The sequence below is a fragment of the Pteropus medius genome, unplaced genomic scaffold, assembly GCF_902729225.1.
Source record: "Pteropus medius unplaced genomic scaffold, Ma_sr-lr_union100, whole genome shotgun sequence".
In the NCBI taxonomy this organism is placed as follows: domain Eukaryota; kingdom Metazoa; phylum Chordata; class Mammalia; order Chiroptera; family Pteropodidae; genus Pteropus; species Pteropus medius.
Window position 1 is genome coordinate 9,800,800 of NW_024346062.1, and position 16,625 is coordinate 9,817,424.

Below are 16,625 nucleotides of genomic sequence, written 5' to 3' on the forward strand. Positions count from 1 at the left end.
AATTACATTTCCTTAAGGTATACTTGTGCTATTATCATCATTACATTGTTTTAGTGAAATCTAGTAATGGAAGTTAATTTTCTAATTTTGTTTAATAATTTTAAAATGAATATAATTTGCCTATCTTACAAGATGCTTGGATAAAAAAAAAAGTATTGTTAGATTGAAAACTAGCAACGTTTCCTTACACGATAAAACAACGTTGAAAGACAAATGTAATTAAGAAACATGATTGTGTTTGTACAAGTATAATATACAATTAAAAAAAGGTGAAATGTGCAATTAGTATTTATCTTCTCTATATGTAGTCCATAGATTGCTTTGAGTGCTTAACCTGTCTTTTAATTGTCACTCCACATTTTAGCGGAGGGCACTTTGGTCAGCTGTTGTTGTTCTACAGTACTTCCGATATTGATGTAGTGGCTCTTGCAGTTGAGGAAGGTCAAGATTTACTGTCCTACTATGAATCGCCAATTCAAGGGGTACCTGATCCACTTTGGAGAACTTGGGTGAATGTCTCTGCAATGGGGGAACCCCAGTATACTTGTGCCACTTTGTGCCTCAAAGAACATGCGTGCTCAGCATTTTCATTTTTCAGTGCTTCCGAGGGCTCACAGTGTTTTTGGATGACATCGTGGATCAGTTCAGCTGTTAACCACTCAGACTTCTGGACTTACAAGAAAAACATGACCAGGGTCGCATCTCTTTTTAGTGGTCAGGCTATGGCTGGTAGTGACTATGAGCCTGTGACAAGGCAATGGGCCATAATGCTGGAAGGTGATGAATTTGCAAATCTCACAGTTTCTATTCTTCCCGATGATTTCCCAGAAATGGATGAGAGTTTTCTAATTTCTCTCCTTGAAGTTCACCTCATGAACATCACAGCCAGTTTTGAAAATGAGCCAACCATAGGACAGCCAAATACTTCTACAGTTGTCATAGCATTAAATGGTGATGCCTTTGGTGTATTTGTGATCTACAGTATTAGTCCCAATACCTCAGAAGATGGCTTTTATGTCGAAGTTCAGGAGCAACCCCAGACCCTAGTGGAATTGATGATCCACAGGACAGGGGGCAGCTTAGGTCAGGTGACAGTCGAATGGCGTGTTGTTGGTGGAACCGCTACTGAAGGTTTAGATTTCATAGGTGCTGGAGACATTCTGACTTTTGCTGAAGGTGAGTGATGGTTCTAAATTTTAATTTGTCCTGGTAAAGGCATCATATTCAATTTTTATGATAATGTTCATAAGAGTTCTTATTTACTGTGTCCACTTTTGCTAATACGTAAAAGTACAGTATGGTTTTGAAAAAATAGAAGTTAATTGGCTTGTTAATGGGTGACATGACGTATGTAGGCTGACATGGCCCTGCATATGTATCTTTTCAGTTTATTAAACAAGGAAGAGTTTTAGGGGCTATGTGAATTTTATCCCTTTATATGTGATAGCAGTGCCTTTAAGTAAACAGAGACAAATCTAAGATAGCTCTAATTTTGTCAGGGGAATTGCAAGAATGAGCCATGTATCTACAATGAAACATGTGGCTAAGAAGTGTTGGTTGCTAGAAAAATGTGTATTAACTGGGGAGTATGCATTAGACAAATCAGGAGAAATCTTCAATGAAAATAATTTATAAGTATAAATACTATGGACTTTGGTACTTAATATTAAATTATGTCATGATAGATCAGCTAGATACTGTTCTTAGATGAGATCACTATTGTAAATTTTCATGAACAATAATATATAACTTGGCCAACAAATTAAAATTAGAGTCAGAATCACTGATTCTTTTTCAAGGCTGGTCGATAATTTAATATTTAAAAATTTGGAAAGTACATAGGTTTAAAATAGTCTTCTTTGCATGGGAGAAAGGGTATTTTTACTTAGATCGTTGTTTAAATCCTGATTTGGGCATTTATAGATTCCATATAGTTTTGTAACATAGTGTTTTTCTATTTGAGATGGTAATGTATACTCATAAAAACATCACTATATACTGAAAAATGAAAGAAGTAAATGTTATTCATAATTTTATCTGGGAGCAATTCATTGTATCTTTTATTGTTTAACTTTTTGCATATACTTTTTTTGGAAACTGGGGGTCATGATGCATAAGTAGTATACTTTGAAATATCTAAAAAGCTTTAATTTTTAAAGTAGTATAAACATTTCTGTAGTAGTTATTTCTTAGTAAATTATTTTGGGAATAATGGGATATGATATGTTTGGGGGGGCACAGGTTAGTAATTGGTAGCTTTTTTCCCTATTTCAAAAGATATAATGAAAACTTAATGAGGAGGGAGTGGAGATGAAAATTTAAAGTTAGATTTTCCAGTGGCTTTAGTAACAGCAAAGAAAATTATAAAGTCATAGCATTATACAAATTAGTATGACCTTGAATGGTAACTTTAGTGTCACATAAAAAGAACTATATTTTATAGCTAACTTAGATGCTTAGATAATCTATAGTCTTTGAGACAGTTTTGTTACTCTGAATTCATTAAATATACCAGGGTCATGAGAGCAAGCACATGCCTCCATATCCCCTTTCTCTTGCCTTTTCTCACCCTTTTATCCTCTTTCCAGAAAGTGGGTAAGAATTAGGTGAGAGACACCATAGGCTGAAGAACAGAAATGGTGTTGAGTTTAGGGATGTTCTGTGTACTTTGAGGGGGTCCTAGACCAAATTGGAAAGTAAACTGCTTGGCCCTTGTTGCTGTCACCCATCCTTTAAATTCCTCTTTTGCTTCCTTGTCTTTGCTTCATTTCCCCACATCCCGGAAACCAGTATTTGATGCTGTCATCTTATCTAATTACTCAAAGACTCATCTCATTCAGGCTGGTTCTTTCACTCAGAATTTGCCATCTCTTTTCTGTTTCCCATTTTGACCACTTTCTCTAAGTCTTACTCTCAAGGAGGTATTGGTTTGAGTACCTGGTGAAAATTATTCTTAGTAATGCCAAAAAAAGAATAAGATTCCACTTTCCTAGAGGGAGCTATTTCTAGACAGAAGATGCTTAGAAACTCTTTCCCTAGCCAGGTCCAGGCTAAAGACCAGGGATAAAACCCCAATTCTTTGAAATAATTCTACTCTTTAATTTTTTATAATTCAAAGTGTCCTCTACAATCTGCCTATAGTAATAAAATTTTATAGTGGCTTCTATATGGAAAGATATACTGATTAACATACATTTGTTTATAGTGGCACTAATACTGCTCATGGTATTGAACTATTATAATTCACTTAGATATTTTTGCTTCCTACAGTCGAGGTAATTTTGGGACCTTTGTGAATTCTTTATGAATGTTGATGATTTTGTTACTTTGATTTTTATTCCATTAATTTTTTTATAGGTGAAACCAAAAAAATAGCCATTTTAACCATTTTGGATGATTCTGAGCCCGAAGATAATGAAAGCATCATAGTTAGTTTGGTGTACACTGAAGGTGGAAGTAGAATTTTACCCAGCTCCGACACCGTTAGAGTGAACATTTTGGCTAATGACAATGTGGCGGGAATTGTTAGCTTTCAGACAGCTTCCAGATCTGTCATAGGTCACGAAGGTGGGTTCCTTTTTTTGATGAGCATATTCATTCTCTTTTCCATTGATGTCATTTTTTGTTTAGTCTTTTAAAGTTTCTGATGTTTTTTATCCTTTCATTACTTTGTAGGGCTGTGTAAGCTAATGTGCATGAAATTCTTTGGGTGAGGGCTGTTGTAGTGAAATGTTGAACTACATTTAAGAGCCTTGTGGATTGATACTTGTGTTTAGCCTGCTGGTGTGATTTAAAGGAAGTTAGTCAAACCTAGGATGCTCAGCTTTCTCATCTGTTAAATAACAGAAAATATGACTTACTTCATAGGTTTCTTTGTGAGGATTAAGTGAAATAATAAATGTAAAGTGCTTAGCATAGTTCCTGGCAAGTATATATGTACTTAGTGGTAGCTGTCGATACTAAACAGTGAAACATTGACTCCCTGTTCAAAACAAATAGTAGTTTGTAGTCATTGAGTATTTTAGCTTGAATTTTGTATTATGTTTATATATTTTATAAACAAAGTGCCAAATAAAAAATTACAAATGCCCTTTTTTCTTTAAAAAACAATCATTTTATCAAATCCTTAATATTTTACATTATATGTAGGGTTTTACATACATAGGCTTTTTTTCATTTAAAACATTATAGTAGTGTTTTTTTTGTCTTTAAATAAGACTATTTAAGATAAAACTGGTATTTATTGCCTGTTTTCACTGTAGTTCATATTTAGAAATACAAAAAAACCCTATACCTCAAAAAGATAAGAAATAGAAGGGATATCATTCATGCATTTGGATGTCTGTTTTACAGATGAGAAAACTGAGACAGATTAAGTGACTTGACAACAAGACCACACAGCTAGTTAGTTGCTATGCTGGAAACTAAATGCCTTTTAATGTGTATTACCTTTTACTTTACTCTCAGCTTGCAAGTGTAACTTATCAATGCAAATGTCTGAGCCATTTCCCATCATTCTTTCCTTTTATTAATGGTTTAGAATCTTTTGTTGTCAGAGCAACAGTGAGAAAAAGTAACTAAACATTTTCATAAGTTCTATCTAAAGACAGATCATCAACTCTCAAAAAATTATTTGTAACATAATAAAAGTAAAAACTAACTTTAGGAGAAGTTAATCTTCTATAATAATGATAAGAACATCAACTGTTTTCTATGTACCAGGCATTTCCCATCCACTATTTCACTTAATTTTAACAACTGTCCTGTGGAGTAGGTAGAATGATATACACCAGATTTTCACATAAAGAAACTGAACTTTAGGAAGACTATGGCACAGTGTTATTCACGGTAGAGCTTAAACCCAGTGCTGTCTGAATCCAGAGGCCATTCTATAGGGCAGATGGTGAGAACAGACTTTGTTTTGCCTGAATGTATATCTGCTGCACAACTTGACAATGCAGGAACTTTGGGTAAAATATTTCAAGCCATTTGAGTTGGAAGAATAAATGAATTTGAATAACACTGTCTGTGTGAGATAAGGAAATTGGTGATAGAATCTGACTTGATTTCTATCGAAATTAGAAGTGGAAATTGGATTTTTGGAGGTAATAGTTGAAATCAGAAAATTTAATAAGATATTTGTGGATAGAGACAGAAAAGCAAGTTGTCAAGGGAGGAGCCATGTAGACCACCAGGCTGGGAGGGATAAAAGGACCTGAGAGGCTGGAAGAGAACAAGATAAGAGTGTGTTTTCATTAGTCTTCAGAAGAAGAGGTAATCAGTATGTCTCATACTGACATGGGCAACAAGAGATTAGATTCCCAAGTGGATTTGAGGAAATAGTAGTAATGAGGAGTTTTAAATGAGAACTTGGGATGGGAAGCAGATATATAGGAAGATGGAAGGACGTACAGGCCTTTAGGCAGCGCTCCTCAGAGCATGGTCCTCAAGCCGATGCCCCGCCACAGAGTGTTTCTACTGGTTTGTGACGATACGTTCAGAAATTGAAATAACCTCTTCTAGAAACTTTTATAACAATTTTATTTTCCTGTGATATCCAAAAGTGATATCAATGAGCTTGTATTTTGTATATGTGTTTTTGCCATTTCACTTATCTAGTCATTCATTGTATTTTACAAAAATGTTAATCTATCATAGAGTGGGCAAACAGAACAAGAAACAAACAAAAACCCCTTGTCCTTCACTGCGTTAAGTTTGAGAAGCACTGCCCTAGGAAATATGTAGTCTATTTATTGGCTCTCAAAGCAAGGAAGAGAGAAAAATGGAGAAAATATATAAAAGAGGAGTATTTTGGATTTGTTTTTGTTTGTTGAAGAAATATAGGAAAGAACATAATCAAGAAGACAATAAAAGTGTTAGTGGTACAGAGGGTATAAATAAGATCAGGGACCAGGAAGGATTATATTTGAGAAAAGACTTAGAACTAGACTAGATATGTGATTTTCAACAATAGATAGATTTTTTTTTTTTTTTTTTTTTAAAGAATATCACCTCCAAGGGACTTTACCTGTAAAACAGCTGGCATTGTGAAAGTGCATTCAATGAGAGTCTGGGTGGTGATGGTGGTAGTGGATTGGAGGGCACTGAAGAAACCTAGGTTTTCCTGCTGGGCATTGGTTCTCCTGTTGGGCATCACATCATCTTGCAGGAACTGGCACCTATGCCGTCTTTCACCTGGACGAACTTAACCTGAAAATCAGATTGTATTGTTTTTTAGTTTCCAACAGCTAGAAATATCTGCCAGAGATGCAAAAAGGAAAAGGGGATTAGTGACTAAAACAAATGGTCCAAATATGTTATTGGTTAAAAATCTGCTATAACAATCTGTGAGTGTGAATATGGTGCAGGAAATAAAACACTGAATTGCTATTATTTGCTTATATGAGTGCTCCCTAGATTTTTTTACATTTTCTAAATAAAAATTGAGATAAATTTCTACTTTTTACTTATTTTCCTTTCCCTTTATTCCTAAATCTTTCCTAGAATCTAAATTAATTTATCCAGAACATTATATTTAACCTCAAGAATTCAGTTTTTCTTGTGTTTTCTTTATATTACCATGAAATTGCATAGAGAAATGTTTGAAATCCATGAAATTTAGCAAAGTGAATTAATAAAAACTTCATAATGATTCTTCAAAGATAACTGCTAAAGAAATGAGGTTTAAAAAAAATCATGCCATGTGAATTTTTAACAGTGCTAACAATGGTTTTGGCCTAGTGTTGGAGTTTCATTAATATGTTTAGATTTAAAACGTGGACGATGCTGAACTTCTGGCTGTAGAATGCATTTTTGATTCATAGGGAGGAATTGCCTTAGTGTTTAATAATCTTTTAAATTCTGTAGAATCCTATCTCTGCATTTTTGTCCCAAAGCAACTGAACAGGTACCCAGTGGTAAATATTACTTTCTTTCAATTGTAATGGGCAATATTTAGAAATATGGGATAATAGATTTTTATCGTGGTTGCAAACTGTGTACAAATGTGCTCTTTATAAATCTTTGTAAGATATTTTGCTCAGTTACCCAGCTCAGCAGCATCATAATCATCATGTCATATTCAATTAATTTAAACTTTTTTCCTTTTCTTAGAGACAACATGAATCTGTTTTAGGCAAAAATTTGAACAAGAAATGTAATTCTTAAGAATAATCTATATAGAACAGCTATATAGTTATCTCTCAATATGTGTGGGGATTGGTTCCAGGACCCCCCAAATACCAAAATCTGTGAATAATGCCCAAGTCCCTTATATAAAATGGCATAGTACTTGCGTATAGCCTACCCACATCCTCCCTTATACTTTAATTTATCTTTAGGTTACTTATAATTCCTAGTACAACATGAATAGTTGTCGTACTGTATTATTTAGGAAATAATGGCAAAAAAAGTCAGTACATGTTAGTACAGATGTAACTATTGTAGGCCTAACTACATAGTACACATCAGCAACAACATAACATTTTTATTTTTATTTTTTGATATTTTTGATCTGCAGTTGGTCGAATATGCCAATGTAGAACCTGTGGATATGGAGGGCTGACTCTATTAGGAATGAAACTTTTTTTTAACTGTTCATATTGTCAGTTTGTGTTTCACGTTATTCATACACCTATAGTTTTAAATAATTTCCTATTGATTATAAAGGGCAATCACTTTAGATGGTACATGTACACAATGTATATATACCTATTAAAATGTATTTCCTGTATTTTAGGTTTCTATTTTACACACATTGTAGTTGATGTTTGCCTTTGTGAAAAGAATCTGTTTTGGTAATAAGTATGCAAAATATTTAGGCTTATTAAAATGCATTTTATGTTCATATTCCTAATCTGTATTACGCCAGGCCTAGACCTATATATGACAGATCTTCTGCTTTCGAGTTAAAATGTCTCAGCAACTTTTGGGAGATTTCACATCAGTCTGCTCTTCTGGAAGTACAGTCAGATCCTCTAAGGCGAGGGTCCTCCTTAGTCCTTCACCTTGGACGAAAACTAGAAGGCAGTTTAGCACATAGTAAAATGTTATCTAAAAAATTTACCTTCCCTCTCTCTGATTCACCTTTCATCCTTTTCCTTATTTTTGGAAGACTAAGCACTATCTCTTAGTTTTTCCTTTTCAGAAGACTGTTCTTTGACTCTTCATTCAGGTAGAAGGTAACTTTCTGGTAATTTTCCCAGGAGGCATTTTAAAAGGACCTGGTTCCTAGGAGTCTGCCTTAAAGAGGCAGAGTCAATGCCTTCATTTTGATTATTTAATAGAAAAAATTTTACACTATTCATGTTGTTGACACAATTTGCAATAGGCTTATAAGTTTATGTGTTTAAGGAATACTTTATTAATATTTTATTTGTGTATGTATCATGTTCAAATTGTGTTTCTTGCAAGTTACTTGTATGGTAACTTGTGAAATTTTCAAAGATGATATTTATCAAGTGGTATTATGTTATAAATTTGTAGGATTTTACTTTTTTTCTCTCCTTAGCATTTTATTATTTTTACCTTGTAATGGTATATTTATTCTCAAATCTCAATGTACAATCTTGCAACCATAATTTTTTAATTATGATCACAGTGTCCCTTTCAACATGGGTCTTTGTTGACCTACATTTCGTTTTCTTGCAACTTGTATCTTGTTGTATTTTTAACACTGATTAAAACTTCCATCGTTTTCTTTTTGAAGTATTACTAGATTTTATTACTAGATTTTGTGATTTTAAAAAAGTTGTAAACCATGACTATAAACCAATCTATTTGTGTCACCAGTCAACACTGTAGGTGAAACAGCTTAATAACTCCAGGGCTCTCTCTGTGTCTTTCAATAATTAACACTTTTTTGTTCAGTACAAACCTACTCTATGAGAAATTCTGCACAGTATACAAATAGAGACTCTCAGGTTTAGCAGGAGTGCCTATATTTTGTTCATATGAATTATACAAGTACAAAAATTTTAAATCACATGCTGGCAGTTATGGCCGATCATACAGTCTTTCAGTTACATCCTAACCTTTGGAGAGACTGGCAGTCAAATATGTTTCATAAAAATTCCAAGACATAGTCTACTAATGTAATGGTGACTAAAAATTCTGAACTAGCAGTCAAATATGTTTCATAAAAATTCCAAGACATAGTCTACTAATGTAATGGTGACTAAAAATTTTTTTGTATTGAAACATTTAAAATATGTATTCATTGAACATTGAAGTGTTTGAGGAAATCTTATATAGACCTGTTTCTGATACTTTGGCCTTATATTCTACACTGTTTCCAAATAATTCATTATTCTAAAGTTATGTGTGCTTAGTTAAGTGTTAAATTTTAATTTCTTTTTAGTAATTGAAATGAAAATAACCTCTAAATTAATTAGTCCATGATATTTTAAGAAATCTTTCTGTTAGTAATATTTGATAGTTTTATTATAACCAAAAATTTAAAAATTGTGGTAGTTTTAAAAATATTTGAAAAGGATATTTATATTTTACTGTTTTATTTCTACTCTGCTCATTTAAAAAGTATCAGATGTGTTTACTTATTTTGATAACTAAGTAAAAGTGATATGAATGAATATGCATGGATTTTAACTGTATTTCTATGTTATAAAATTTGAATAAGGATGTGTTCTTTTAAAGCCTTTTAAACATCATTCCATTTTTTTCATAATAATTATTTTTTAGTGACATAGTTCATTAGTATACTTTAACTTGTTTTCATTATCATACAAGACTTTTGAATTGAGTATATTTTCAGCAAGCCACTTGGCCATCAGCAATATTTCCTAGGAACTAACATTCCACTTTCAGCATTTTAAAAGAAATTACTATCACGATTTTCTTCAGTCTTACAAAGTATTACATGAGGATAAAATACAGGAATGGAAGTATCTAAAATAACCTCAATTATCCAGGAAGGATAACTGTAACTTTGGTGAAGTTACAGAGGTTGATATACAGATTTGACACCTTTCCTTTGCATTTCTTTTTATAAAACAAAATCATTGATGGTATATGTAAGTTACAATTTAAAGAAATGTGATTTTCAGGTATTTGCAAGCATTTTTATGCATGCATGTGTAAAATCACATTGCATATCAGTGTAAGGAATTTGTGTCCTTTTGAAAAGTGAAGGAAGAATTTATTTGTGCTATTACTAGTTTTGACCATGAGAACTTTATTATTATTTTTTTAATTTACAGAACATTTATGTTCTGGTGCATGTTTTGAAGTGTATATAAAATTTGGTGCTTCCCATTTTAGCATGTGCTTTTGTAAGTTTTACGTACTGAACTTCTTGAAGTTCTGCTATAAGAGGCATTTGGAAGCCAGATTCCTGTGTTAATAAATGATAAGCATGTATAAAGCTTCTAGAAAATTCAGAACAGAAGTGCTTTGTAATGTTCTGGAAAAGGAGCTGTAATAGTTGCATGTTTGGGATTTGATTTTTGTTGCGTTCAAATGTTAAATTCATTTTCCATTAAACTTTTATCAATCTGTACATTTCACTTGCAGGAGAAATTTTGCAATTTCATGTGGTAAGAACACCCCCTGGTCGAGGAAATGTTACTGTTAACTGGAAAATTATTGGGCAAAATCTAGAGCTCAATTTTGCAAACTTTACGGGACAACTCTTCTTTCCTGAGGTAATACCACCAAAAAGAGCTTTACCAAAAATTTCTAGAGTATATAATGTAGTTTGAGAAAAACGAGAAAACTCTGACTGTGTAGTAAAGGATTAGTGGAGATTGATGGAAGAGCTACTTGCTTTGAAACTTAAAGCAAGAACATTAGTCAAAGAATTTCTAAGACTTAAGGAATTGGTGGGTTTTTTTTTTTTTTTTTCTATATGTACTCAGTAGATCTCCTTTACGGAAACAGAAAACATTAACTTTGTATTTGAGCCAAGGTTTCTTGCTACTCTCCTGGCGTGCCACTCCTGGCCTGTTGATGCCAGCTATGTCATTCTGAAGTTCTTGGCTAGTGTTTGTCTCTCTTTTACTCCTCACTATCTTGGAACTTTAAATGCCTGACAACAGCAAATATAGCTCGAAAAACAAATGTATTTTTGCGTCCTGTTGACAACCTATTACATGAGGATAATGCTAAAAATATACATTTTTGAGGTTCCGTTTAGAGCCTCTTCCTGATAGTTTGAAAGAAGGTGATTGATTGTTGGGAAATACCTGTATAAAAGCACTTAGAAAGTTGGCGCCACCTTATTGTAACTCTGTCATCTTCTTCTCCTCCATACTCACTTTGTATGAATTCTTGTTTGGTGACAGGTTTAAGTCTTTTTATTTCTGCTGCCTCAATATTAAGCCAAGCCCTTTGGTTTTGAGTATTGTGTTAGACTTATAATAACTGCTCTTCCTGCAGCCCTGGCCTGCTTTTCTATGTTCTGGTTTTTCCTATTCACTACTGCCATACAATCTCCCCAACTAATTGCTTTGTCTGAAATTGTCAATAGTGCTACATTGCTCATTGGGTAAACTCTACATTCATTAGCTTAGCATTCAAGATCATCCGCCAGTAGTTCCTATCTGCTTTAAGCTTGATTTCTTATGAGTGAATGATTTTAATGTAATTTGTTTTTTAAGCCACAGAACACCTTGTTTAAATAAAAATATGATTGGATGCACAAATTTTAAGACCAATCAAAGAAGGAGATATTTTGTGTTCAGGAACAATAGAGGGATGAATTTCTTTCTCTTTGACATAGGGATCATTGAATAAAACCATATTTGTGCATTTGTTGGATGACAACATTCCCGAGGAGAAAGAAGTATACCAAGTTGTTCTTTATAATGTCAGGACACAAGGTAATTTATAATTCAATTTTAAATTTTTTGCTGGTATATTATTCTTTTCAGAAAAATAATAGTTGCTATCTTTATATGTAGCAGTTAGATACACACCAGTTTAAAACATTACTTTAAATATCATCTGTTCCATAAAAATGCTAGATCCAAAAAACATCAGCTCGGGATGGGACTACTTATGTTTATGGACTCAGGAAAAATCACTAAAAATGTAGTTGAACATTTCCTTATGGAATAAAATACATGTCCAAAGAAAGAATTTTTCTGTGACTAATTTTATAGTAGTGGACCAGTTCTAATTTAGACTGATTATTTGGATATTTCAAATTTAATCATTTTGAGCAGATTATCTGGGTATTTTCTTTGGTTTCTACGTAATTTCTGTAATTCTGGTGAATAGTTATAGCAAATAATGACAATCATATGTCAAGTGAAAAAAATTCATGATTTGCTGTCTATGAAAAGAAAACTAAAATGTAGGTTCTCTTTGTCAACCTGAAGATCTTTTAGAAATGTGAACAAATTAGAACACTTTCTGGCTACTTTAATATGTTTCGGAGAGTGGGGTTATAGTATACATATTTAGAAGTTAATGCCAAATCACTGTCAGATATCTTGTCGTCCCTGACATTTTTAGGAGTTCCACAAGCAGGAATTGCTCTGCTTGATGCTCAAGGATATGCAGCTGTCCTGACTGTAGAAGCCAGTGATGAGCCACATGGAGTTTTAAACTTTGCTCCTTCATCAAGATTTGTTTTGCTACAAGAGGCTAACAAAACAATTCAGCTTTTTGTCAACAGAGAATTCGGATCTCTAGGTTTGTGTTGGTCTAGAACGAATGGGGTTTCCAGGCAGGTGCTTTTTTAATTGCTGAAATAGCTCAGGGACAGGAAAAACTTTAATATGTATTAATTCAAGATGGGACTTTATAACTTTTTTATTTTTTGAAAGATTAAGAAGATTTTTCTATTGTCATAAAAATGCTATCTATCAAGTGATAAAATCTCAGCATTGTATAATAATAGACTGATTGTGGGTCCGCTTATCTAAGATGGGCTTGGGATGGCTCTACTCTATATGTCTCTCATTCTTCTGGGACCAGTAGAGGTACAAAAAAGCAAGCAAAAAAACATGCCAAGCCCCTTGATGTCTAGGCTCCGAACTAGCACATCATCACTTTTACCTTGAACTATCAGCCAAAACAAGTCACACAGCCAAACTCGAAGTTTAGAGTCAGGATAGTATGCCTGCCCACAGCGAGGCATTACTGAGCCATTACACTGTAAAGATCAAAGATATTGGAACAGGCAAGGAATTGGGGCTAGTAACATAAGCTACTGCATGGGCTTTTAGAGAAGTCAAAGAGTTCGTAACGAGATATTATTTTAAAAGTTTAAATAATTATAAAATCTTTTCCCATCTAATTCAATTAGGAGCTATTAATGTCACATACACCACAATTCCTGGAATGTTAAGTCTAAAGAACCAAACGGAAGGAAACCTAGCTGAGCCACATGTTGACTTTGTCCCGGTAGTTGGCTTTCTGATTTTAGAAGAAGGGAAAACAGCAGCAGCCATCAACATAACTATACTTGAGGTAAAACTTATTTTGCTATTACTGTATTAAACCTGAATAACCACAGAGAAAGTAGAAATTGATGAAATATTCTGGTACCTTTAAATCAGCTTATTTCTGTGATTTTTTTTTTTTTTTTTTAGGTTCGCAGGAGTTTCTGTTCTTGTCTAGATAGGCTGGTCTACTGTTGTATATTATAGAAACACCTTGTTATAGAGAGAATTTCTTTAGGGCAAGACCCTTTAAGATGGCATTGGCCAAAAAGATTCTAAAGGAGCATTTTTGGTTACTCCAAAAGATTCATTGCACCAGCAAATCTGTGTGAGTCAGCGTCTCAGTTGTTAGGACTGGTTTAAGTGGAGATACTTATGGACTCATTAGAGGCTGATTGCGTAAAATGTGGTTAAGGTCAAACTTAGTCATTGCTGACTGCAATTGTGTTTTAATTAATTTTCTATATTGTGAAATCTTATGCTATTTTGGAACTTAGTGTTTCAGCTACCTAAATACATTTATAAAAGATTTATGAAAATAAGACATATGGAGAGGATGGGAGATGTTATACATGTGAGGGGTAAGGGAAAGAGAGAGAATGGAATGTTGTCTTAGAAAAATATTTTTCAGTAACAGTGTATTTTGGGGGTTCTATTTTTAAAAGGTTTTATTTTCTCAGAGGCTTTTTACCTTTACAAAATTATAAGTGGTGTAAATCATCTACTGGCAATCTCCTTGATTGCCATGGCACTGTGACAGAGTATAATAGTGTGAGAACTCTAAAGCCATAAGATAAAAGGTAATATATGTCAGTATGTGACATACAAGATTTGATAAAATTTTGAGGTAAGCTGTGAAATATGTAATCTATTAATGTAACTGAGTATAAATAAATGGATTATTCCTCAGATATATTAGTTTTTAAAGCAGAAAATATGTAGCCACCTTTCTTTTCTTTACAGAGTTTAGTTTTATGAGCACAGGGTTTCCAGTTCCTTTTTTCCCTCCCTAAGTCTCTGTAGCCCATTTTGTTCGCTGAGTAGCACAAGATTAAGTGATTGCCAGCCTGGATGTGCAGAAATAAGCTAGGCCGAGGGATGATGAGGGGAGAGTTGTGGCATGGGAATTGTTGTGGAGGTAGCTGAGGGCAGTCCCTTTTATTTACATCACTGATTCTGTAACTCACATTGATCCATATAATTACATAAGATAGTTCAGAGCTTGTGATCTTAATTTTCTTTTTTTTTTCCCCACATAGAAACATATCTCTGTTAATTAAAATGAAGAGAGAAGTGAATGTTGGTGTGTATGTACTGATATTATATGTATATTGAGTTTCTACTTACATGTAGTTAGCCATTTGGTCACTGCTGACATGGATTTTGCTAGTCCTCGTGTTTTGAGCACTTTTCATTGATTACTAGTAATAGTAATAGTGTATTAAAATTAACCATCACAGAAAGCTATCACTTTTTAAGGACTCTCTCTAGGCCAGGTACTCTGTACACATTATTTTTAATTATTACTACAATCACCAAAGTAGCTCTTATTTCCCTATTATAAAGATGACAGAATTGAGCCCTTAAAATTTAGGCAGTCCAGCTTAGACTTTAAGAATTTGGTACTAGGTCTCCTTGACTCCAAAGCCTGTATTTCTTTTTCATAATATTACAATCTTTATTCTAATCATTGAATATTAAGATGATTTTAAATCTTTTGCTCTTATTTAAAATATTTTAAGTTTGTATGTTTGTATAATTGGTTTACCTATATTACTCTAGATTTTTAAAAAGTATATTAGCCATTTCTTGAGGTTCGACCTAATAATATGTCATACTATCAGGTATAATATTAATATTTTTATGCTTTTTTTTAAAAAAAATGCACATTTATAGAAGTATAATGAAATACTGCATGGTATCACTTATGTATAGAATCTAAAAAACACAAAATTGTAAGCTATTTAAAATGTATATTTAGGCGATTTTTGATGTATTGTGAAAGAAGTCCCCCCATCTCGTTAATTAACACATCCATTACCTCACATATTCATGTTTTTCTGTGTGTGAAAACATTTTAAGTTTCATTCTCTTAGCACATTTCAGTTATGCAATACAGTGCTGTCAACTCTGGTCACCATGCTCTACGTTCGCTGCTTAGACCTTATCCATTTTATAGCTGAGTTTGTACTCTTGCCAAGCTTTCCTGTGCCCCTACGTCCCCCAGCAACCAATTTCTACTCTGTTTCTATGAGTTTGACTTTTTTTCCCTGCTAAGATTCCACATTTTAGTGATATGCAGAATTTGTCTATTTCTGTCTGGTTTATTTCACTTAGTATAATGTTCTCAAAGTCGATCCATATTGTCATAAACGGCAGAATTTACTTATTTCCCATAGCTGAATAATATTCCTCTGCGTATGTGTAATGCATCTTCATCATCCATTCATTCATTGACAGACACTTAGGTTGTTTTCATGTCTTGCTATTGTGAATAATGCTGCATAGGAGTGCAGATATCTCTTTGATATTCAGTTTTCATTTCCTTTGGATATATGCTCAAGTGTGTGATTGCTGGACTATATGGTAGTTATATTTTTAATTTTTGAGGAACCTCCATATTGTTTTGCATAGTGGCAGCACCAATTTACATTTCTGGCAACAGCACACAAGGGTTCCACTTTCTCCATATCCTTGCCAACACTTACCTCATCTTTTTGATAATAGCCATTTTATCAGATGTAAGGTAAAACTCATTGTGGTTTTTCATTTGCATTTCAATGATAATTAGTAATGTTGAGAAGCTTTTCATGTATCTGTTGGCCATTTGCATATCTTCCTTGGAAAAATGTCTGTTCATTTTCTTTGTACATTTTTTTTTTTTTTACTGTGAGAGCATAGATTTAGAGAATTTAACAGGTGTAATTTTTGCAGGACGATATACCAGAACTAGAAGAATATTTCCTCGTGAACTTAACTTATGTTGAACTTATCATGGCTCCTTTAACTTCATTTCCTCCTAGACTAGGTATGATGGGTTTTTGTTTGTTTCTGTTTACTCACTACAAACAAAGTAAAATTATTATTTTTTTTAATCAGAAGTGGTCATTGTGATGTTAATCTCATCTATGTGTGAAAACAATTAGTCTTTTAGATTTATTTTAATTTAAAGACTTATCATATATTGCAGCTTTGACCATTAGTGTAAACACATTTAAG

General features: G+C 33.3%; 1 protein-coding gene across 1 annotated transcript in view; it reads left to right on the forward strand.

The window, feature by feature from the left end:
• Positions 1–16,625, forward strand: part of ADGRV1 (adhesion G protein-coupled receptor V1) — a 471,657-nt gene that overhangs the window by 97,846 nt on the left and 357,186 nt on the right. Inside the window, 7 exon segments of the mRNA XM_039875052.1 lie at positions 365–1,176; positions 3,358–3,567; positions 10,531–10,661; positions 11,738–11,837; positions 12,475–12,654; positions 13,271–13,434; positions 16,341–16,434. Coding sequence (XP_039730986.1) covers positions 365–1,176; positions 3,358–3,567; positions 10,531–10,661; positions 11,738–11,837; positions 12,475–12,654; positions 13,271–13,434; positions 16,341–16,434 — 1,691 coding nt within the window.